The 24,690-nt window shown below is 42.2% G+C and overlaps 1 protein-coding gene across 9 annotated transcripts in view; it reads right to left on the bottom strand.

Moving 5' to 3' along the window:
- Positions 1 to 300: 300 nt before the first annotated feature.
- Positions 301 to 24,690, bottom strand: part of LOC141428304 (rho GTPase-activating protein 23-like) — a 385,604-nt gene continuing 361,214 nt past the window's right edge. For 8 of the 9 annotated variants that reach the window (XM_074088230.1, XM_074088235.1, XM_074088234.1 and 5 more), the window contains 9 exons: positions 7,184 to 7,339; positions 6,165 to 6,324; positions 5,472 to 5,683; positions 4,533 to 4,743; positions 3,030 to 3,289; positions 2,778 to 2,898; positions 2,401 to 2,659; positions 2,118 to 2,206; positions 301 to 1,341 (listed from right to left, as the gene is read on the bottom strand). In XM_074088230.1, the coding sequence (XP_073944331.1) occupies positions 392 to 1,341; positions 2,118 to 2,206; positions 2,401 to 2,659; positions 2,778 to 2,898; positions 3,030 to 3,289; positions 4,533 to 4,743; positions 5,472 to 5,683; positions 6,165 to 6,324; positions 7,184 to 7,339 (2,418 nt within the window). In that variant the 3' untranslated portion in view covers positions 301 to 391. Of the gene's footprint in view, positions 1,342 to 1,845; positions 1,908 to 2,117; positions 2,207 to 2,400; positions 2,660 to 2,777; positions 2,899 to 3,029; positions 3,290 to 4,532; positions 4,744 to 5,471; positions 5,684 to 6,164; positions 6,325 to 7,183; positions 7,340 to 24,690 lie in introns of all 9 variants that reach the window. The other variant, XM_074088238.1, reaches the window with a different exon arrangement.

Below are 24,690 nucleotides of genomic sequence, written 5' to 3' on the forward strand. Positions count from 1 at the left end.
AAAGCACCACCCGAAAAAATATGCACCCATCGTGGAGTCCAATCAGTTAAGAAACTTCGTGTACTTCAAGCTATATTCACCCCTTCAATATAGTAGGATTAAATGTCGATAATATTTTGAAATACATAGGTTTAATCGGGATCCAGTCCGCGTTTCCACTTCGCGCGAAAGTTAAAGATAGAGCTCCTCTCTCCCGGCGTCCAGTCCATGAAATGTGGGGAGCGTGTCACAAAACATATACAATCCTTCACGCGTCTCGAAGTTCATTTCGACCGGTATGGGTCCGCAGCTGCGGCCCGGAGCCGGCGGAGCGCGTCGGTACCGGATCGGAGAGGTCGCGGTCGCGCTCAGAGCCGACGTCGACAGTCCTCTAGAGGGAGTGCGCCTCGTGTCAGACATGCGACTCGAGCGGCGGGCGCGGCGGCGGCACGAGCGGCGCGGGCCAGCGCGCGGCCGCCGCGGCCGTGAGGTCGGGCGAGGAGGTGCGCGTGTGCCGCGCGCTCCAGCCGTCCTTGTCGAAGTCCTTGGTGCCGCCCACCGTGTGCCGGCGCTTGATGCCGCGCTCCGGCATGCCGTTCTTGCGCTTGAGCTTGGTGGAGCGCCAGGCGGCCTCGCGCCGCCGCACCACGTTCCACTCGCCCTTCTCCAGCTTGCTGAGGCGCTCGCCCTTGCCGACGCTGTCAGAGCGCTGCGGCCGCTCGCGGCAGTTGAGACTCTCGGAGCGCAGCACGCGCGCCGCGCCGCGCTCGGGCTCGCGCGTCAGCGACTCGGACCGCTTCAGCTTGGAGCAGTCGCCGTCCTTGTCGCCGTCGTCGAGCGCCGCGCTGTTGCGCTTGGCGCACTCGGGGTTGGCCAGCCGCAGCGGCTGCTTGTACGAGGGCGCGGGCGCGGGCGCGGGGTACAGCGCCTGTGCGAGCGTCTTGTCGTTGTCGGGCATGGTCTCCGAGAGCTGCGAGCGCGTGTCAACGTCTTTGTCGTCGTCGCGGGCGCTCGGGGCCGCGCGGCAGTTCTCCTTGTCGTCGTCGTCGTCGGCGCGGCGCGGCCAGGCGCGGTCGGGCTCGTCGCTGCTGGAGCTGGAGTGGCGGTGGTCGCGCGCGAGCCAGGCCGCCTTGAGCTCCTGCGCGCGCGCGGCGGGCGACACGCGCTCGTCGCGCTCGCTGGCGGCGCCGGCCGAGCTGCCGTCGGAGCGCGAGCAGGACGACTTGCCGGAGTGCGACAGCTCGTCGGGCTCCGGCTCGTCCGCGTACGGGATGCTGCCGTCGTCCAGCGGCGAAGAGTTGTTCAGCGTGCGCAGCTTCTGGTCGAACGTGCTCGTCAGAGAAGACACCAGGTCTCCGGTTCCTGCGACAATTTGGGCGACGGTTAGTTTTGTCAGGTCCTTCGGGACGGTGAAGATTTAGTAAGGAGAAAGCGCGTCTAGACGAGATCTCGCTCAGCTAGAGGCGCCTTCGGACACGAATACTGAAGCGTGTTAGGGTTGCGACGTTAAGAGCGTGACGATGATGGGTGAGGTGATCGTCGGGCATGGTATGGACATGTATGGCGGCCGTCGGATGCGCGAGCGCATGAAGCCGTGCTGTCAGCAGCTGACGGTTCAAAGCGTTAGTTTTGATCGGAGCCGCCGTTCGTTCGTATTCTCCACTGATTAACTTGTCGAAACGACTCTTTATTATGATTTTACTTCTATCTACATAAAAAGTATTTACTTTCTTTTTATGGTTAAACGATTTAGTGTTTTTTCCAAGTTAACCAGTGGAAATGCGAACTAATCGTCCGTGGCAACGGAACCGCTTGCGTACACGCAGCACGCACACACTTGCAACACGCACGCTCACATTCCTATACCTTTTAGTGTGGACAAAAGAAAGGGAATGCTGTGTCTATTCTCTGACGTCAGTACTGCACACCTAGTGGGGCAAATAGTAGATAGCTTTTATTGACTATGTTCGTAAGCGATACACAAATTAACTGAAACACCCTAAAGGCATTAAATGGAGAGGCCGTGATATCTAAGTTTTTTTTTAAATAATTGAAATTGAAAATATTTTTTACCTTTGCGTATTTTTTTAGGAATGAAATAAAAAAGTTCTCATTTAGAGTCTATGCATTGAACTCACCATCAATGGAGAAGCTTTGTAGCGTGTGTGTGTGCCGCGAGAGCTCTTGGCGACCGCGGCCCAACACTGATATGGACTCTATCTCCACTCTGCAAAGAGATTCAACATTAGAAGGAACCATTTACTAAACATACAACCAAAAAACAAAAAAGGGAGAATATGTCGTAGATAAATAAAAGCAGGTATGCATGACGTAAATAGATGAAATTTATGAAATAATTCCAATTTTTTTCCCAAAAGCTTTTTCGCCTTGGAACCCTGAAAATGTGTATAGGAAACTAACTTGTTGGCACCCTCGTGCGACCGGCTGAACCTATGCGGCAGTCCGTCGTAGTCGGCGAGTGTGGTGGTGAGGTGCGCGGGCGGCGACGTCAGCGGCGAGTTCGGCGGCGACGCGCCGGGCGACGACTCCGCGCGCCCCTTATCCGGCTCCACCCACTTCTTGCTGTCCGTCGACGGCTTAGACCGCGGCTTCCGCTGGATCTTCCTGTTCGCCGCCGATATTATCGAGGAGACTATGTCGCGGGTCGACACGTCTTTCCCTGAAAAGTTATTTTGGTTAGATTAATGATGGTGCTAATAAGACTCCAGTGAATGATTCGCGGATGTCAGTTTCTTTTGCCAAAGTAAGTAGTTATGTTGGCCGGGAGCCATGGTTACCTTCGATCTTTTTGACGTTGTGAATGAGCAGGTCTCGCGATGGCGCGGGAGCGTGCTCCTCTGCCGCTGGCGGCGGCTCTACTGGCGGATCGCCTTCATCCTCTTCGAAATACCAATCGTACTGTAATGAGAACGTAAACGTTAGCTAACAAATGACAAGCGCGTGATAAAGTGGGTAAAGCGACACATCATTCATCGTATATTTAGTTAGAACTGTCTAAATACTTGTAGACAAAAATAAAGAAGACTCACGTGCGTTAGGAAAGATTCGATGATGCGGCACTGACTCGACATGTCATTGACCATTGCGAGCATGTCGTCGCTCGCCGCGCGCACCAACGTTGGCCCAAACACGATGGCCAAGTTTCTCGCTTCCATCTTGTTGTAAGATGAGTGCGCAACGACTCTGCGCAAATGTTGGATCAGGTACTTGAGTGTTTCGTAGTGCGGGTCGGGAAGAGACAGCACCAAGCGCCGCAGCTCGCGGGCTCGCTCTGGCGACCGATCGGCCGCTGAAAATGGAATAAACTTTTAAAAATCCGCGACGAAAGATGAATTCGGCCTAAACTTATAATGGTTCGCGTAAACACTTGCCGACTGATGTCTCGGTTGGAAACATAACACTCGACTCTTGCGGTAGGTACTTACACTAACTCGCAAAAAGTAAGATGAAAAGCCGAGGCTCATTGCCAACAATTCGCGAAAATTAATGAGCGTTTGTATTTGAACATTTTCATTAGGATTTCGGTGTACGCAAAGAGCACGTACAGGATGATTTGTTACTATGTAAGCATCAAAAAGCGTCTGTCACATGCGATTGCGAATTTCAAAGAAGTTTTTTCAGATATCTTATTTTTTTTAACACTTAACGCAACCAAATGGCTTTACATCCTAATTAATTACCTTATGATTTTAGGTATTCAGGGTTGATATTGTCCCAAGCTTCTTCCAGTGTACCTATTAAACTACCTACTTCATAACACTATTAATCTGTTTATTTTGGAATTTAGTTACCTAGCACATGAACCTCGAAAGATGAATCCTGGTTTGAAGTTACCTAATACCATAAATAGAACCAGATTTTTCCAGTGAGTTACATTTTTATCATAACAGGTGTCCCTGTGTCCTGCGAGATGTGGGCGAGATATCGCCCACTACTCAGGACGGCGGTGGAGACCAGTAGGCAGGAACTAAAAAAGTACTGCATTCTAGTCTCATCTGTTTTTCACCCCCGACGCAAAACTAATAAGTTTGACCGCTATGTGTGTCTGTCTGTGGCACCGTAGCTCTTAAACGGGGGGACCGATTTGAATGCGATTTTTCTATTTTAAAACAGGTTTTCTAGTGATAGTTCTTAGATATGTTTTATCAAAATCGGTTCAACCGTTTTACAGATGTTGAACTCTGAAGTCACAATGTTGGGGGGTTTTCTGCTGATTTAAATAAAAATATTTAAGACAAATCTCTCTAAATCTATCCATTCCATTTTGAGTTTGTAGTCGTGTATTTTTATCCCAGAATATTTTTGTTCATGGATTTTGAAATCATAAGGTGCATGTTCATTTGTTACATAAACATTTAGTTTTTTTATCTTGCCTGAGCAACATGATAATATGTGTAATATTTTTATGTCTTTTATACTATAGATTATTTCCTGCTGTTTGTTTTACTAAATAAACAAATAAAAAACAAGAAGATAGCCTTAAATTTGACACGGATCGGCGTCTTAAACACACCAGGGGTTAAGAGACTTACCGATAAATGCGGGGTACATTTCAGCCGTGAGCAGCGGGTCAGGCAGCCGTCGCAGATAGGCCTTCAGCAGACTGGAGGCGACGTGTACGTCGGCCCAGCGCGCGTCGCCCTCCGGCGGGGGCTCCCCGCGGTCCAGCGCCGCCGCCAGCGCCGCCACGCCGGCCGCGTTGCCCGGCACGCGGTACACGCCCACTGTGCGGAGACCGTACGCCTAATGACGAAACAAAAGTTAAACACTGTGAAAACTAGAAGCTTTGGGTTGGCCAAGATAGATAGCATTTTGATATTGTCGACGATCTCGATTTTTCTCCTTAGCGACTAGATCACGAATCATTTGTAATGTAACGTAATTTCAAGGGAAGCATCAAACAGTTCAGTACAAAAATTTGCTGACATCAATAGAGTCTTCAAAAGTATATATAGCGGCACGTAGACTTAGACGTGCAAGTATTTCAAATCTCATAATGTCTTTAAATAAATCTTATTAAGTTTCTTGATCAAGTTTCGTACTCTATTATCTTAATGTTTTTATGGGCTCGCAGTCGCCTGTACCCCTAGTGTAAGTTTTCGGTTACAAAATACGTGTCGATCACGTATGGAAACACGAACATCGCAAACGTTCCACTAGAGGCGCTGTTCGTGTTTCCATACAAATTGAGATTTTATCGCGAACGCGATCGAGACGTATTTTGTAGCCGAAAACTTACACTAGGGGCACTGTATCTCTAGCGACAACGGCGTTTGCAAACAAAGTAAAAAATAACGTTCATATTAAGATACCAAATGTTAAAGTCAAAGTTAAAGTTAAAATATCTTTATGCAAATTAGGCTATCTATTTATAAGTAACAAGCATTTATGAATGTTTATAAATAAATGTACCACGCACCGGTTCGGAAAAACCTCAAAAGAAATTAGAGGTGTATGTAGGAGAATGTTACCTCAACAGCATGCGCGGGTAAAGTGACAGCTCGCGGCACGAGCGGGTGTTCAGGGTCGGCGGGGCAGCGCTCGAGCGGCGCGCCGAGCCAGCCGGACGCGGGCGCGGGCGCCGCCGCCGCGCCGCCGCCGTGCATGCGCCGCAGCTGCTTCGCCATGCGACCCTTCCACGTCTTGTTCTTCGGGGAGGAGGGCAACGTCGGCGTTGGCGGACCTGATGAATAAATGATGCTTTGGAATACCTTGAGGACTCGTCTAGATGATCGACATAGTTCAGCAGCATCAGTAGTACAAGTGGTAGGTCACAGATGCCGCGAAACTGATGGCCGATCGGGGAGACTGGTTGTTTAGTGGAGACTAGACGGTGTGTTGACAAATACATAATAAGTATTATGTACAGTCACAAATGCAAAAACGTACAAATTGAACATTTGCATTTTTGGCAGAAAAAAGGCATAGGTGCATTAGGTATCATTTCTTGTCGTCTCCCTGACGTAATTTAGATTTTTCTATTATAATTGTTTTAAACTTTCGTGATTTTTAACAAGGCTAGTTATAGGTATTTAGTTTCAGCCACTTGCATTACCTACTCGTTTTGTAAGCGTGCGTCCCGGGTGCTGTAATAGATTTTTCTATTGTCTTTTTTCTTGTAAATGCCTGCGAAATCGTAAAATTGAGGTTACTAATGCACTCACCAGTGGGCGACCTGTTTCGGCCGATTTTCTTGCTCCGCTGCGGCGGCAGCGGCGAGGGGCACTCGGCGGCGGGCGCGGGCGCAGCCTCCGCGGGCGGCGGCTCGGCGGAGTGCCTCCGCAGCGCCGCCAGCCAGCGCTGCGCGTCTGCTGGGCCTTCCGCCTGGACGACAACAAAGTTTTACTTATATAACTGACACAAATTGGGTAGTTTCCTGGGCAAATTTATTATTATACTAGCTTTTGCCCGCGGCTTCGCCCGCGTGGAATTCGGTTCTCGAGGGCTGTTCCCTCAGGAACTGTGCATTTTTCCGGGATAAAAAGCAAGCCTATGTCACTCTCTGGCCACAAACTATCTCTATGCCAAAAATCACGTCGATCCGTCGCTCTATTTCGACGTGAAAGACGGACAAACATACAAACACACGCACTTTCGCATTTATAATATTAGTATGGATTTACCCCCTGTTTCACCATCCATTCAATTAAAGTTAGTCAATGGGTGGTGAAACAGCCCCTTAGTCCGTCAGTTTACATTATATCAGAAAATATTGGACGCACATTTTTCTTTTGTCAATCAAACAAAAAATTACAAAGATGAAGTGCGTCCAAATGTGGGAATGGGAGCTCGTGACACTTTCTAGCACGGTGTGACGTCACGTGGAACTATAACTGGCTATATCTTCATATTTTTTTTGTTTTTTTGACAAAAGATAAAATACGTGTCAAATATTTTCTGATAGTATAACTGACGGATTTATTAGATTTTTTTAGGAAACCAACCCATTATTTTAATATTAATTTAAATTTCTTAAATAGTACAGTCGAGTTCTTAAACTTCTGACCAAAAAACTGATCAAACATAAGTGAACACGACTATTGTGAACGGCTTAGAAGCATGTTCAGATATTTTTGATCGAATTTTTGCTCAGAACTTAAGAAATCGACTGTACATTATACAGTCACTATCTGTTGATTTATTATTTGTAAAGCACGCAAGAACTCGTGAGGTTAAAGCTTACCTGTAGCAGCAGCTCTGCGCCGGCGGCGGTGGTGACCCTCACGACATGTTTCCGTTTGGTGTAGTCGTCAGCGAGCGCTGCGAGAGAGTACCGCATGTCGAGGGTGTCTCGGGAACTCTCCGCGCCGGGGGTCGAGCCACTCACCGCACCGGGGCTCTGTGACAACAAAAAAGATATATAAGCGTCTTCGTTTTATGGAACTACCAGTTGGCAGTGGCCAACGAGATGGACGGATGACGTGGTTAAAGCCGCAGGTTCACGTTAGATTAGGTAGATGCAGACAGCTTCCAATGCACTGTTAAATTCAAATTGTAAACAAAAATACAAAGATACCTAAAAACTCGAGAAAAACATACAAAAAAAATATAAAAAAACGAATTAGGGATTTTTAAACGTCGTTTTCGTCGCGACCCTATAACGACGGAACACTACACCCTCCAGCCAGAAGTCTGAGCGCAGGAACATCTACAATCCAATCCAATCCAATCAAAGGCAACTGAAGGTCTAAGGGAGGCCTATATCCGACAGTGGACGTCCTACGGCTGATGATGATGATCAGTGGCTTTGGCATCATAATAACTCGATTTCCACCGGGTTGCCTAATTTGTTTACGTGAAGTAGTGGCGTGCAGTGAGGGTAGGCAGCGCCAGTAGTTGCATCTGCACGCACCCGCCAGCACCAATGCCATGCCATGAGGGTCGGTAACGGTAGTCATACCCAACAAACAATTAAGTGCTGGTTGCAGGTAATTTTATAGCTAAGAGTGCTTCTACTGATGTATTATAGATTCCGTTGTCACTAGAGTAGGCATCACAATACAACAAAACAGGGTAAGCCCTGGTCCTGGGTGCTGGTGGTTGTTTCCTTTCATCGCCAAGCTCATGGTGAATTTCAAATATAAGCTTTCATGTAGGCTGCTAGGTACACAAACACGCTCTGAGCGTCAAGCGTGATTGTAAAATAACGTGAACGTGGCAACCCTCTGGCCATTTAGCAGCTTCTTTCACGCCAGAAACAGACGCAGTAAAATTCAGTATACATGTTAATCGTCAGCTTGTAAATCACACAAACGCCCGTATCATAATCGAGCCATTACTTTAAGACCGTCAATTAAAAATAATGTTTTTAGAAATTACAAACCAAAAACAAGTTACCAGTAAATCGTGTCGTGCACTCACGGATCTTAAATAAAAAGCACCTAGCTTTCACCCCCTAATTATGGGTATTGCGGACGGTCTATTCAGTCAGTTAGTGAATCAGATAAGTGCTTGTAAAGTGGCTCGTGTTTTTGGCTCCATTATCGGTGTAAAGACAGCATTAATCAAGAGCGCAGACCCGGTCACCGGCTTCCACTGTGCGCGACGGATTAACAGAAAAATAAAAAGCTACCAAGCCCGCTTAAACCGAGCAACGACGGTTCCGCGCAAAGGTAAATCAATAAGATAGATAGTCTTTGGAAGTGATTGCATACAGTGACCAAAGTGTCTTCCAAATGATTTAATCAAACATTTATCTAACACACTTGAAATCATAATCGCATTCACCATTTCTTTCTGTCAAACGGTAAAGGATGAGGTTAAAAAGAGACGGTAAATGTGCTTCTAGTGTTACTTGGAGGAGTTCCATGAACTAAAACCAATTAGGTAGGTACGTTGCTACTTCGCGACAAGCCAGGTATGGCTTTAATTCAGAATGACTTTCTAGAAATGCATATCTATATAGATAAGATTGTCATTCAATTAATGTGCATTAGAGCTAATATAAATAGGTTAAGAATTTTATAGTATTCATTTATTTGTACCTAATTAGGCAAGCAAGGCCAATTGTACCCAATTGAATATACCCGTTACGTTTAAGTAGCAAATAAAGTTTATCAAGTTTCTTCGGAACTCCAATCAAAAGCATGCCACGATCAGTGGCACAGCCTACGCCGCATCACGGTCGAGTTGAGGCTTTGTGCGCTCGATAAGTGGTTTGTTTGTCTATTTGCGCCGCCGGCTATGGTCGGTCGAATGCAGGAAATCGAAAGTGCAAATGTCCGAATGCGGTCGCGATCCGCGGCCAGTGCCGCATCGCCACGGCCCTCACCTTCCGATACCATCTTCATAATTATAGCAATTATTCACTTTTTAGGGTTCATCAGTTAAAAAAACCCCTTATAGGATCTCTTTGTCCGTCTGTCATAATACTTTTCTTAGGCACGCGTGGGTATATCAAGCTGAAATTAATATCAAATAGATCTGTCTCCAGGTCTCAAGGGGTCTTGGAGCGGTGAAAAAAACAAAATATCCGGGGAATCAAAACCATCGGTTACTTCGACCAGTCTTAGAAACTTGCAATTTGGTATGAATGTAGTTCATACACATGGCGAAACCAATAAGAAAAGTCTGAAATCTTAATTTCTTCATGTTGTCTGTCTATGTCAGTATCCACCTAAAATGATCCCACATTGCGTACATTTTGCTTTCGGACTCTACTAAAACTGGATATTCATAAATAGGTACGCACAAATTTGTACGGAACCCTCGGTGCGCGCGTCCGACTCGCATTTGGCCGTTTTTTATACAAATAGCCCTTAACTGTAGATGGCGAGTCAAGACAATGCACCGAAATTTATATGCGAAGCGCTTAAATTTAAATTGTTATTTTCGAATGCAGAGAGCGTACACAAAAAGTCAATCACCACGCTTAATTTGTTTCTTCAAACAGTGAAAGCCGAAACTTATAGTCGTCAAAGCTAAATGATATGCTCGGCGATGGCTATTAACCTTTCGTGAGTTGATACGAGTATAATCATCGAGCATGTCGATCTCATTGTTGACGTGAGAAAAAGTTGCCATCATCATTCGCCGCTCCATTAACTAGTTGACATTGTCTACCTGTCAAACTTACAGTTCGGTAACGACGAGCGATGGCTCATCAAAAGAACCATGACAAAGAGATTTCTATTTTGCGGATTTTGCTAGAAAGTTACCAATGTCGCACCAGTGTCAGCGAAACATTACAAAAAGAGAGTCACGAAGATTTAATATCTGCGCGGCGCACGACACACTTACTTTTACGGCGCTTAACGCATGAAAACATAAACAAGTAACGAGTATGTTTTTGGTGACAACATTACACGGTCGTAACCTATTCACACGCTGTAATTGGCGGGTCAGCGCGGGCCCGGCGAAGTGGGCCGCTGACGCAACGGCGCACGCGCACCTCCGCAGGAAACGCACTAACTGACGGTAAATTAGCGGGGACTCCTAACGAGATTCTTCACTTGCCCGAATTAGAACTGATGCAAGACCGCTCTCCACCGGGGCGATTATGTAGAAAGTAAATGAAAGAAATTCGAAACTAACCAAAGTAATTGACCCGATAGATGGATATCTAGGCAGGAGTGGCGCCTGAAGCATCTATATGTAATAACACGTTACTTCTAGGTCAATTGCCTATACCTTCCAATGATAGTAATTGTGAGACGTGCTATAACGCCCCCGTATTACCTACATAAAAGAATTGCACGACTCTTCAATAGTTTAACGATGTCTTTACGCTAGCTTTTAATTGATTTATAGTCTCGACTGGACGCCGGATTTGGGTCTGTGTCAAAAACACACTTTATATGAAATTTAATTACTTTCACAGCAATAAAGTTTTAAACGTTTTATGGTTTAAGTAACTCTTTCATAGATTGGAAATCACTGACCTGCATCAAGCATCGAGAACGATGACGATATGGATGTAATGACGCGCGCAAGTTTTATCATCAATGTATTAACTAACTAGCTTTATTATACAGACAATTTTTTTAACTTAAACTTTATCATAGGCCTCATCTTCGCTTTCCATCAGGCGTGATTGTGGCCAAACGCAAGCCTATATTGTATAAAAAAAACTTTTTTTTTTTTTTTTAGCATACTTAATGTATTTTAAATCAAATTCAAATGTAACTAGAGTTGTATGTGACAGTGAAGAAAACCAGGAGAACTAAAATGAATGACGTTAGCGTTACGAGCTCACCAATAAATCGGTGTACCAGAGCGTCATGACTTGGCGACAGTCCACCAGCGGACAGGATCGATCACAATACGTCTTGATCTTTATTCCCACGTCCCCCACAATTATACACTCACAGTATCACAGTGTCACAGACTTAGCCTCAGAAACCCACACTGCACATCCTCGAAGTTCACACGAAAACATGGGCCATACACGAGGCCAACGACCCAGTCTGACTTCCGAAATATCACTGTTGATTGACGCGGATCGATTCAAGAGTGTTCCGCCGTGGCTCTGTAAATCATTCGACGGCATCGGTTATCGTTGCGATTAAAATATCGGTGCGAGAAATGGTAATGAAATTGAATTTCCGGAAGCATGAGTGCAGCGTGCGGGCGGGCGGCGCCGACGCATGCCTGAAGGACTGTGGCCGCACGGCGTCTGCGCAGAGAAAGTGCTCCCGCGCAGACTCCGCGCCGTCTGCCAAATCGCCGTTTTCACGGTTCACAAACTAATCATTTTTTCCAGACGCTTCGCTCTTCTCCTTGGTAATTTTTTATTTGGATGTACTCATTCAATCATGCGGATAGAACTCATCGTTCGTAAAAAGGATGTTGTTTGTCGCTTTAAATCTACTTATAATTTCAGTGAACGTTTCGACAGCTATTATTTTTTAAATACCTACTTCAAAAAAGAGGGAGGTTCAACTCGATTGTATTTTTTAATTTGATAAAACAGCAATGGTTGTTATAAAACAAACGGGTGCGACAAAGGAGTACCTACCTACAACATGGCAAAAAACGGATTAATATGGCTACTTTTTACAGTTCGCCGTGAATGTCGCTGTTTTTAACCCCCGACGCAAAAAGAGGGGTGTTATTTCGTTTTAGCTTGTATTTTGAGATTAAAGCAGTAATAATAATTCAATAATATAAATAAAATTTAGCGCCCCCGTGCAAACGTCACCCACGTTCATTATGATTTTGGATCTTGGTCGCGATTGTACAGTGGAACATAATAGGAACCGTTTTTTTAAGTAGAGCTATGTCACTATAATTTTTCAGCCAGTATTTTAGTTGAAAACAAAAGTAAGTGTAAAGTTTTCATTTCGGTTTCTTTGTTTTGTGTTTTGTAATTTACGGTCAGCCGCGAACGAGCGTCGCGGCGATAAATTCATCCGGCGCGGCGCGTGGCGATCGCGATTTGTCATACTTTTCCTCTGGCACCAGCAATTGGTAGAGTTCAACTTTTTCTACTGTACCCTTGACTGCAGTATTAATCAGGCATCATAAAATTGCCATCGATAAATGAAAGTAAGTAAAGTGATTCTCATTTAACTACTAAGGCCGATCGAAGGACGTAGCACTACGTTATTAATAGTTATTTTTTTAATTTCGAAAGATAATTGAAGATTTATATTTAGAAAGTGATATCAGTTTTTTAAAAAGACTATAGGTAAGGATTAAATCATCAAAGTGACTTTGTTTAATAACTAATAATAAAACTTCGGTGACTTTGGATTAATCGTAGTATTTTCCAGCCAAATTCTTTGTAGAATGTTGACTAATGGCAGAAAGTGTTGCTTGAAAACCCACATTGTATTAAAGTCGCAACGCGTGACAGCATCACTATAAGATTCCTGCATACTTTTGACGTCAGGCAACTCTCCTGCCAGGGAATTCACGAGTCAATGAATTCGTTCAAATATGTACAATGTTTAGAAAATAGTTTTCCTTAAGGTAGTTTCAGTGCAGGCCCTTTTGTGCGGTCTTCCACAAGAGGATGTTAATTTCACACTTACTGAGTCACGGTTCATAGACATTGTTACACAATAACGTACACAAATGATGTGCTTATGTGTTTGTGTTTAACCGTTCATGCCCAGGTCTAGTCACATACGGAAGAAAGGAAATAACGGAAAAAAAATTGTGTGCTAAATATAGTTATTTCAGGTGTAATGAAATAGTAATAATTAAGTTACGGACAAAGAACCCAATTGACAAGACTTTACTCCGATTTAATACACAGTTTCCAGGAAACTATTTAAACTACTTTAGCTGTGATTTACATTGTTGTAAATGATCTACTAAAATTACGGAAATAGGTGCACACTTCTCGCTGTACAATAGAAATTTAAGCGAGTTTCTTCCAAATATATTTCGGACGCCAGCGCCAGACGCAGATGATTGACGGCGAAGTGAATAGTCCATTAGGTGACCATTACTTGGACATTTTCAACGACGCTTTCTTACAAATAAGATAACTTATTTCCGTAATATTTGCATTTCTAATTTACGTAACTCTTGCGGCATTCTGCTCTGCACTTTTGAGTTGACATTTCATCTAATTGAAAGCGCTTAGTGCCGAATGAACAATAAAAGTTGGCTACGATCTATGACTCAACGGCCGGCGTTTTACGGCTGCAGAAGTGGCCTGGAAGGCCTCGCTATAATAATTTGGTAAATATGAGTCACGAATTGCGTAATGAGCTAAAAAGCCTGTAAGCTGCTCGTTTAACAGTGCTATTTTGTACGAAAGATCGTCTAAGATAGCATCGGTAATCGACTTTATATTACATAAAGCATAACCTAGACTGCTGACTAGACTGAGTTTTGTAACGTGGTATTTGTTTTATTTTTCTTTAGGTTCATGCGATTTATAGAGCAACGTCCTGCTGACAACTTTTTAACTATGATGATTCATAAAGCTTCACTTCACTCTGTCGCAATGAAAGTAGGTGGATAATTAAAGATGGAGCCATACTCTAACTAGTTAGGAAAATATGCACGTTGCGCTGGATATTACTCGGAAAACAGCTATGCCTTTCAAAGAAAACTTTGCGTAAATTCTTTATCTCGCGATTTGTTTGGTTCATGCGATTTGCAAGGAGGATGGGCTAGAACGGTGAAATAGCAGAGTGCAGAAGCCAGACGGGCTCAGTCGATATCTGCGGGTTGCGTCAGGTACGCGCGTCACGTTAACATTTGGGTCAGATTGTTCATACAAACGTGGTTCATTACATCCTATTTTTGTCTTTAAAAAGTGTTGCAAGATATCACAATGACTGGGCAATAAATATGTTATTTATACGATAGTTTTGTGCATAGGATAGGTACAGTCCCCAGCACCAATATCTGACACAACAAGCGTGCATAAATATCTGATACGACTCTATTTCTAGGGCCGGAAGGACGTGTCAGATATTTTTGCACGCTCCGCTGAGGCAGATATTAATGCTGGTGACTGTACCTACTTTTGAACTACTACTGCTAGACAAGATTACGTCGAACTATGATGCGTTGCGCCGGGCATGTCTAATTACCACTTGACGTTAGTCACACGTTTGTATGGTCCCTGGCTTTGGTGATGCCGTATTGATTGTACCTATTACTCATAAAGCTAAAGTCTGTCTGCCAGTTGGCAGTAAAATTTGATTTAGTAGACGAACAGTCCAGAAATAAACACAGCATTTGCGCGAAGGTACAGGGCTCATTGCAATATGTCATGCTTGCAGCTGTTACTACATTTTATTTTTTTATCAATACCGATATTTTTTCTACTCGTGAAAATATTTCTTTGATGAAAAGGAAAATCCGTTTCCTGTTCGCTTTATAAATTCGCGATAGCGAGTATACCTAGTGCCATCCACGAAGACGCGTGATTTTGTCAAAATTAGACATTAATGACATTGTAATAAGAACCATGGCACGCGTCATCGTGAAAGACTCTACCCATAGGTAAACAAAAACAAAACACGATACCTAATCGATAGACGTTTTTTTTGTTATTGTACTCGTACAATATTAATTGAGGCGTTTGGCGATACCCTCATTACGGGTAGGTATAATTTGGTTATAGCACAGATATCCTACGTTTATAGTATACGATAATGTTGTGTAATGCCCGCATGTTAATTACCTCGCTGCTCCACTTTTAAGCTTTGTGATTTAAAATGCCGAAAATAGATTATTATTACGATTTCGGCACAACTGTGTAAGATCAGGTCATGGGTGAAAATAACCGTTGCTCGGTTCAAAGTTAAGTACAATATTAGCTAGATAGCTACCTCCGTGAAATGTGCTGCCGGAAAACCTTTTTAAACTTCCTGTTTTTAAGCCTGCGAGAGAGTGAAATTGAACTTATTTACAAAACAGTGATTAACAAGGCTGTCTTACTGCGGGTTCATTCATCAATATTTAGAAAATTTAACAAATCGTAATAGTCAACAACAATTCCCTGTAAGATTAAGTTTACACTTATTTGCATGCTATTTTTTTTTAAATTTACTTTTTTAGGCATTTTAAGTTTTAGACAGCAGTCTACGATACAACAAGGTAATCAAATTGAATAATAATGTTCTATATCCCCTGGGATTTCCGTATTCTAGAAAAACCTTCTCAGTGCACCTCTATGATAATCCATTTTTAAGTTTATAGAACTTAGTGGCATTATCAGTCAATCACGTTAACTTTTAGTAAATATATCTGTTAAAAAGTGTGTTGTTGGCTTTTATTAGCCCGTAACCAATGTGAGCAGTAGCCGATCAAAATTTCATCACAATCAGATGAACCGTGTGTAAAGTAGGTACGCACAAACAAACATTTAAGATTATCATCGATCATCTTCAGACAATATAACTTCTCACTGCTGAAAGCAGCTTTCCCTAAGAAAGGAGCTAGTTCCTATGCAAACCCAGTATGGAAAAGGAATTTCACAGCCTCCATTAACCTTAGACAATTTTAGCACTAAGAAATGGTAACCCTACAATAGCGTTTGTATGCTCCGCTGCGTGCGCCCGCGACCCCGAAACGCCGTTCGCGCTTCATCGGAAGCCGATCTCTCGGAAATGCACTGTAGGTACGTAACTGTAACATTGATGTGGTTACTAATGAGATTTGTCCGTATAAGGATAATTATATTGCTTCAACTGATGCTTGGACGACGATTATTAATGGCTTGTTTTATTTAAACGCTAGTCAGGCAATAACTTTTATAGTTAATCGTAAACAATAATAAAATCTTTAATTTGTGAGCAACACACTTCATGACAATTTCTTTATGGAAATAATCTTATTTTACAGTATCTACAGGGTGTTTTATTTTAAATAATATAAATTTATCAAAATGAGCGAATGCATCATGTGTAACCATTAACGGAGCTAGAAACATAAATTACGTATCAAGTAAAGATAACACCTGTATAAATAGCGAATTATCTATCAAAGAAGTAAATTCTTTGGAGATCCTTGAAGCACTGAGTACTCGTAGTTACTAAAATTTCACCTCTGGCATAAATTCGCATGTCCATCATTAGAGTTAGAAATTTCCCAGCATCAGTCTCATCCGTGGTTTCCGCCAATCTGCTATTGTAATCCGACACCCCGCATGAATCATGGATATGGCCGAAATAAATATACAATTAGCTGTAGAAAGTAAACAATAATTGGCAATGCATCCGTCAACCCACTCGAGCATTGTGCTCCTTTCATGCGGAAACCGGTGGCCTGGAAGCGGCCGTGGGCGCGTTTGTCTTGATTCATTACGACTATGATGTGTGGGGTTAATGTAACATATGGAGTAATGTGTTTAAGACCCGACGTTCACGAGCGAAATGGCAGCTACTCGATATGAATAAAGTCCGTCATGTTATTCATATGACAAATGCGATCGGTTCTTGTCGATTGTCAATTGTCTTGTCGACTCATATGTATTGCTTTTGGATTAGCCCAGCTAAACACATGTGTATTTCCGTGATAATATGTACAGTGCAGAAAAGATCAGAGTGTAGGTGAATTGTAGTTACCATTAAAATAACCATAACGAGTCGTCTTTCTAACTGAAGCGTTTAACTTTAAGATGATTACAAATTTATTTCAGGCGTAAAGTACGCTAAACATTATTTCCTGTAAGATGTAAGTAGAATTACTGAAAAACAACTGCTTCTGGGTACAGAAGGATGAGTTTCGAACTTTTTAATATCTATTAAATATAGGGATCAAAGAAACGAGGGATACTTATAAACAAATGAGATTTTATCGATTTTTAATAAAAACAAAGTTTATTTCAATCATCTTTAAGAGTCGAGTCGAGTTCATGCCCTTTTAACCTTAGAGATACAAATAATATTTATATTTACATTTTTATGTCTTATTCTCGTGTAAATTAGCCTGGTTCTCTTCCAGTTGGTGCGTATCTTAGGCAGTAGTGCAAGGAGGTCGTTAACCCCGGCAGTGCGGACGGACGCGTTGCAACGTGCATTTGCGCATAGACAAGTGATTGTGGGATAAGCGATAAAGCGGGGGTACACTGGTGCCGTGAATACTGAATTGGCAAATAGCTAAGCATCGGCCTGGATGGACGTTTGGCACGGACGTCGAGATCGTATCGTTACGGAGAATGGAATACTGAATTATTTTGAATGTAGTTGACTTAAAATGGTAAATTCAAGCCCTCTAAATATTGAATTCACGGAATATTTTGATACAGATAAAATGAATGTTAAAACAGTATAGGTACACTGACGGTTAAACAGTTATGCATAAATACGTCTATATATATATATCAAACAAAGTCGTGTTAGTTGCACCATTTATAATATAACTCAAGAACGGCTGGACCAATTATAAGATTTTTGTGTTTTTGGATTTGTCTTCGTCAGGAATAGGATAACAAGTATTAAAAACATTGGAAAATGGTCGAAAAAATAAAATAAAAGAATCGTCGATACGGTAAACCCTTCCCTGAAATTAAAGAACGTATTTAAATAAATTGGACCCGTTAGATGGCGCTGTTGCTGGTATGTTAATAATTAAATATTATGGTAATAATTTTAATGTAGTGTTTTTTCGGACAGGACAACGTCTGCCGGGTCCGCTAGTATTTATTAAAATCTTTTAGTATCTACGAGCGAGGACTAACTTTATAAGTTAGCAATGAAGAGCCTAAGTCTTTAAAATGTCAATTAAGTATGTTTTTTTCTTCTTTCTTATAAGGAAGAGCTGCCATTGCTCGTGCGTGGTTAACTGTTAACGTCCTGTTACACGAAGCATTTTAAAATACTTTAGTATTTATTATAACACGACGCGAAGTTTTTTTACGGCAAGGAGCTAAGGAACTACACGTTCGTAGCGTTTAAATACGAGAGAAATAAGAAAGAATGCTTCTTTGCACAGTAGAAATGTATGAACGTAGATAATACACTTATTGACAATACCATTATGAATACCAGTTATTAATTCGTTTTCCGTACCTATAATAGTAGATACATAGACGTAATTCGTCGATAACTTTCAAAAATAGAGCACAAAAGTTTTCCATTCGCGTCAATTTACCGTTCATTCATTTACACAGCAATTGTTTTCCTTACGACTTGAGCATATGAGTCTTCTATTATTTACGCATTGTTTTTCCGCATGTCCGTCCGTTAATTTGAAACAAATGCATACAAATAGTGCACGGCTGCGCGCACGCAACGCGCAGACACTCGGTCTGGCGGCGCACCATATGGCCGCTGATTATTTTATAGGCCGCTATATTTGCGTGCTCTTGCGATGCTCAAGTGTTTAGCTTCGATTGAACATGAGTGTTAGAGGTACTTGTGTGTAAATATTTACATGTTGGATCAGTTTTGTAAGGAGAACTGTATGGCTTTATACAAATTAAAATTGTTCAAGGTTTGCCAAATTTTCAGTCTGAAATCATTTTTTTTTGTATTCAGAAGTATATTTTATCCACTAACAAAATAAATCATTGTTTAGCTCTATGTGTCCCACGGGAATTTCGAACAATCACGTCTTCAGAGGCCCCACCTTCTTCTTCTTCTTCAATGATCCAGGAATGAATGATCAAGGAATATGCCTGCTAAATTTGAAATTTCTGAGAAAAATAATTTAGACATTGATACTCACGCAGGATTTTTAACTTTTTATGATTGGTGACCTTAATTTATGCATCAATGAGTTGCATTTCATCGTGATAACATAGCAATTAATGAAAAAAGCAGCGGAAATTTTACAGCTGTCCGCTTTGATACAAAACATGTTCTAATAGCTTCTAATGGCGTGTGTGCATTTTCATCGCTCGCGCAGGCATCCGTTCCAGGAACGCACTGCGCAGCCGCGGACAGCAGCGCATAGACAGACCGACGCACAATGTACAATAGAGTAATGGACAGATGTGTCGGAAGTCTGTGACATCAACAGGAGGCTTGGGTATTGACGATGGTTGATACAAGGCTTTAAAATTTGCGATTGGTTTTTTGGAGTCTTTTTGTATTTTTTATTTCAACTCCAACGGGTATCCCGTGAAACCACATCGAAAATACAAACTGAGACATGGATGCACAGAAAAACCAGATAAAGAGACCAGCACTGGGAATCGAACCCAGGTTTCTTTCGAAAGAATGTGACGTCTGTCGACGTAACATAGATGTCGCTAGTGCTGCTGCTTAAGTGCATAGTAGAAATAAGCAACCTGAGATATGTATGCATAGGAGAAAATCGTGTCTGGATTCCTGTCCAGCAGTGGTGTAGGGGTTATAGCACGCAGCACGGATTGCTGAGGACCTGGGTTTGATTCCCAGTGCTGGTCTCTTTTTCTGGTTTTTCTGTGCATCCATGTCTCAGTTTGTTTTTCGATTTAAAATTTGCATTTAATGTGTCGGTAATACCTTCAAGCTTAGTGTGAATTTTCATCAATATTTAAGGGAAATATTTTCAGATATTAAAGTAAGGTAAGCTACTTGCCTACTTCTTGCTATCCAATTAAAATGAATAACGCAAACTAAGTAATGTCAACACGTCCATTACAGGCCCACGATTTGCTGTCGAATCTAATTTCTAATTCGAGTTATCAGAACCAGTATTGGGTCAATGGCATACACATAATTCCGGCCGGGTGTTTTCGAAATAGCTGGATCTGAGTTAAGAAACACTTAGAGCCGATGCCAAAGAAATCACTAATAAAATGTAGTAACGTGACTGACGTTTGTTTACGACGACCGGCGCCTGCGTTGCGAAATAGAAAATCGACAAGCCATGGCGAACGCATGTAACACCACCCGTCGAGGAAAGCTATTGAATTTCGTAACGATAAAATACAAATAGGAGTCCAATTGTCAATCGGATTGGTTGCGGTCAAGTGAGCAAGCAAACAAGTTGTGTAGGTGATCAATGCTAACGATTGAAGAAATCTACTTCCTCCATTGAACCGAAGCCATGCAAGCAATACATCAACGATTTACCCGTAGTTGCCTACGCCCATACGTGTACCTATTAACAGGATAAAAAGCAATATACATCTTATGCAAAGATTTTGAAGATGGCAATGAATAGATCCTTGTTTCATAAATCATGAATCGATAGGCTTGTACGGGTGAATCAGCAGCAGCAGAATTGTAGCAGTAATCAGTTGGCGTAATCAAGACGTCCTTTTAGGAGTTGTGATCGTTTGCAGGCGCAAAAAACCCATTAGTTTCTCCTTATACTCTTGAGATGCCACCATGCCGAGACTACCTGGTGACTTAAAACTCGATTGATTTCCGACAGCGCTTATGAGATCGTTAACTAGTCTATACGCTATAAGATATTGTGAGTAGCAAGTAGTATAATTCTAGTGACCCTAATTATTTTTTGTGTAACAAAAAGTTGGAAGACCCCCGACTTTGTCACTTCAAAGTTCAATATCTCAAAAACGGCTGAACCGATTTCGATGAAACATGTCTAAGAACCATCGCTAGAAAACCTGCTTTCAAATATAAAAACGCATTCAAATCAGTTCACCCGTTTAAGAGCTACGGTGCCACAGACAGACACACATAGCGTCTAAACTTATAAAACCCCTCTTTTTACGTCGGGGTTTAAAATCGAAATTTACTGAAACGGCAATTGATGCAGAAAAATGCGAGTTGTCGTATTAGGATGGCACCCATAAATAGTAAATGAAGAGCACAGTCGATGGACACTAATTGATTTGCGATGCAATACTCGGAAGGCTGCGCCTGCCCAGACGGGCTGTTTGAATATAAACTGTTGTTAAGCATTATGAAATCAATCGCGGCAACGGCAGTGTCGTGTATCGTGACATAACGCAGGTCACCGGTGAAGACCAAAAAGAAAAACGGTGCGTGGGCGACGTTTGACAAAATAACGAATCAACGTTCGAAAGCTATTTTATAAAATACTGGTTACATGTTTCGCAATTCGTAACTAAATAAGCATGCCGTTGCTTGTAACGCAGCATTTAGAGCACTCTTAATCAAGATAACTCAAATCGATGTGTATGACGGCGGATAAACGAGAGCAGTTTAAACACTGTCATGGTAACTTGCAGCTTTCGATCGTACAAAATATAATTTCAACATAGTATTGAGCGATTATATAAGCCGCATCGAAACAATATCGTTCAAAATGAGTTCTCGTGTACCTACATTCTATAGTCGATACAATTGATCGGTTCGCTAATCGACTCCTAAAGCCTAAGAGCTATCAATCGCGATAGAAAACGAATTACGGCATCGAGTCTGGCTATCGGCGTGCGGCGTTGATGAAAAGTGGCCAAGTGAGGTGTGGTAAGACTTATTCGATCTTCATTTCTCAGAGACACTAGCGGATTGCTACTGATAAATACGGCCATTAGGAGCGAGAGAATCGGTGGGAAAATGCCTAAACGCGCTGAAGTGGCGCAACGGCCTGCCTGCATTTACATTAGATGGCGTCACATTTCGAAAATGTTAGTAACTTAACTACTCATAACTTTGACAGATGATTGAAGTGAATCGCGTCAAAAGGGTGCATAATATGAAATCAGACGTAAATTGACCCGCTGGGGCACGCGCGTCGAAACAATAAAATAACAATACAATTTCTACCATGAGCTGTTCAAGGATGAATATCGATTGCGTGCTGTGCTGGACGCATTTGCAGGTGGATCACGCGCGTGCGCCGACAGCATGGCGTCATATCCTCGGCTAAATTGGCCACGACAATTAATAAAAGAATTGCGCGCGAAGGCATTGCTATGTTCGGTAATGGACGGCAGTTTTTGACGCGTTGATGCTCCAAAGACGGATTGTTCGTTAAAAAACCGGCCAAGCGAGAGTTGGACTTGCGCATCAAGGGTTCTATACAGCGAATGAAAAAATAGACACACAACACAAAATCTCAAAAAATTAAAATGCCTATTTAAGTTCATGAAGTACAGTCGCTTACAGGCAAATTACAAAGTTTCAATGTTTCACTTAAGACAGACTTAGGTTTGACTGGTTTTTTTTTCAGATACAATCTTAAATTATGACAGGCAGACAGATGGACAGCGTAGTAAGCGAAATAGGGTTCTGATTGTCACCCTTCTGATAAGGAACTCTAAAAAGTGGTTGCGTAGTCATGATGTTCGAGGGAATTAATACTACTTAGTGTTTCGGGTTGTCTTTAATAAATTCATCGGCATTTTAATACGGCATTTTAATAACTATACCTACCACTGAATGGTATGTCGCAGATATCTACGGATATCCTTTTGAGAATATATTTATCAAATGATTAATAAATAAATAAATATCATGGGACACTTGACACTAATTGACCTAGTCCCAAACTAAGCAAAGCTTGTACTTTGGATACTAGGCAACGGATTTCGGATTTTTCTTGTCAATAAATGTTTTCAGTTTGAGTTTGAGTTTGGATAAACATACTTATATAGATAAATACATACTTAAATACATATTAAACATCCAAGACCCGAGAACAAACATTCGTATTATTCATACAAATATCTGCCCCGGCCGGGAATCGAACCCGGGACTTCAAGATTCGTAGTCAGGTTCTCTAACCACTTGGCCATCCGGTCATCAAGAGAAGATTAAATCAAGAGAAAAATTTAAATCTAATTGATCTACCTAGTTGTAGAATGTCGTCTGGAACAAGTTTTACTTATTTCTTGTGAGACATTCCATTTTCCCAACTATAAGCCTTGATCATATCACTTGAAATGACAGGAAATTTTCAGTAGTGCGAGTTAGAGTCGACGAGGGTCGCACCCACTTCGAAATTCCATCAGTTGACAATTATATTGCTACAATATACAGGAAAGGTTAAAGGTTCGAATGGATGTTCGATAGAAAATCTGTCCCTCATCCTTCAGCTTCAATAGGGGCGTCGGTACAATGGGACAAAAATGAGCCTTATACGGAGTCAAGTGCGTAGTTCGGAGCCTGGGTGACGTCATGCGCTCAGTCGATCTGACAGGCTTATCCCGGCTGTCATCTCATGCCCATTATGTGCGCGGAATAGACGTGTGGCCTCAGCAGGCAGCAGGCAAGGCCACGTGCCTGCGAGAACCTTTCCTTTTAAACGACCACGATTAATTATTAACTATTGATAGCCTAAAGCTGCGTGTCGATTCTTTCGAACGTCAATTGTTTTTTTTGTGAAGCCGTGAGATGAGCGCGCGGCGCACATCGGTTTTCATTTGTTTCAAAACATGATTTGGTGACATAAGGGAACTCTATCTTTGTATCATGCTAAATGCGCTGCGGTCGAGACCGCGTTAAACTGTCATGTTTTACTAAAGATTTACACGCTTTGTTTCAGGACGTTGACGAATATATTATTGTCTTAAATGATGACACAAATAAAAGCTTCTGATTAACAGCCTATTGTGGCTCGTGTGCCTGACGCAGATGTATAACAATATCCCCAAGTAATTAATATGTAAGGAAGAGTGTTGTCAATTACTTTCACTTGAAATAATTACAATATTTTATAAGCGGGGTCGTCGCCCTCAGAGGAAATATCTCCGGGGCGGAATGCTTCCGAATTATTAACACTTTGCGATCTATTCAGATTTAATGAAAACCAAACAATGAAGTGATCGTGCGGGTCTTAAGGAAATTAAGTTTCCTAAATCCTAAAAGCTCCGGGAAAAGCTTCAGGGCATCGCCCTTTATTTCTTCACGTTAGATTGCTTTTGGGCGTGCGGTAAGGAGAGGGCAAACATAAAAATAATTTAATTCAGTGAATTACATTAGCATTTTACATTGATGAATGTAAGTAGTCTACTTTGTATTTTACTTTTCAGAGGTGGCCATACCCATCATCACCATTATCATCATATCAGCCGAATGACATTCACTGTTGACCTTCTTCTTTTTTTCTGATGGCTTTCCCCATACCCAAGGGGTGCCAATGAACCTTGTTACTAAGACTCCGCTGAGTACTCGTCAGTCTGTCACAGAGACCTATTTTGAGCCTTATTAGGTTCAAATACTTGAATTTATAGGTTATGGCTTATAGTTGCTAATAATAATCATCAAACCCGTTTAAGAAAACTAATTTCCGTGGTTTTTATTTGCTCGATTGAAATTGGACTTGCACTTGGTTGATTTTTTTTAAATTTTAAATGAAGAAGACTGGATTTTAACAAGCTTTAGTATCTCGGAACCGTCTACTTGGCAAGTCTGTGAGGATATGCGAGGGCGCCGCGTGTGTAAGTGGCCGTCTGAGTGGCTCCTTTGTCCTGTA

The sequence above is a fragment of the Choristoneura fumiferana genome, chromosome 5, assembly GCF_025370935.1.
Source record: "Choristoneura fumiferana chromosome 5, NRCan_CFum_1, whole genome shotgun sequence".
Lineage (NCBI taxonomy): Eukaryota > Metazoa > Arthropoda > Insecta > Lepidoptera > Tortricidae > Choristoneura > Choristoneura fumiferana.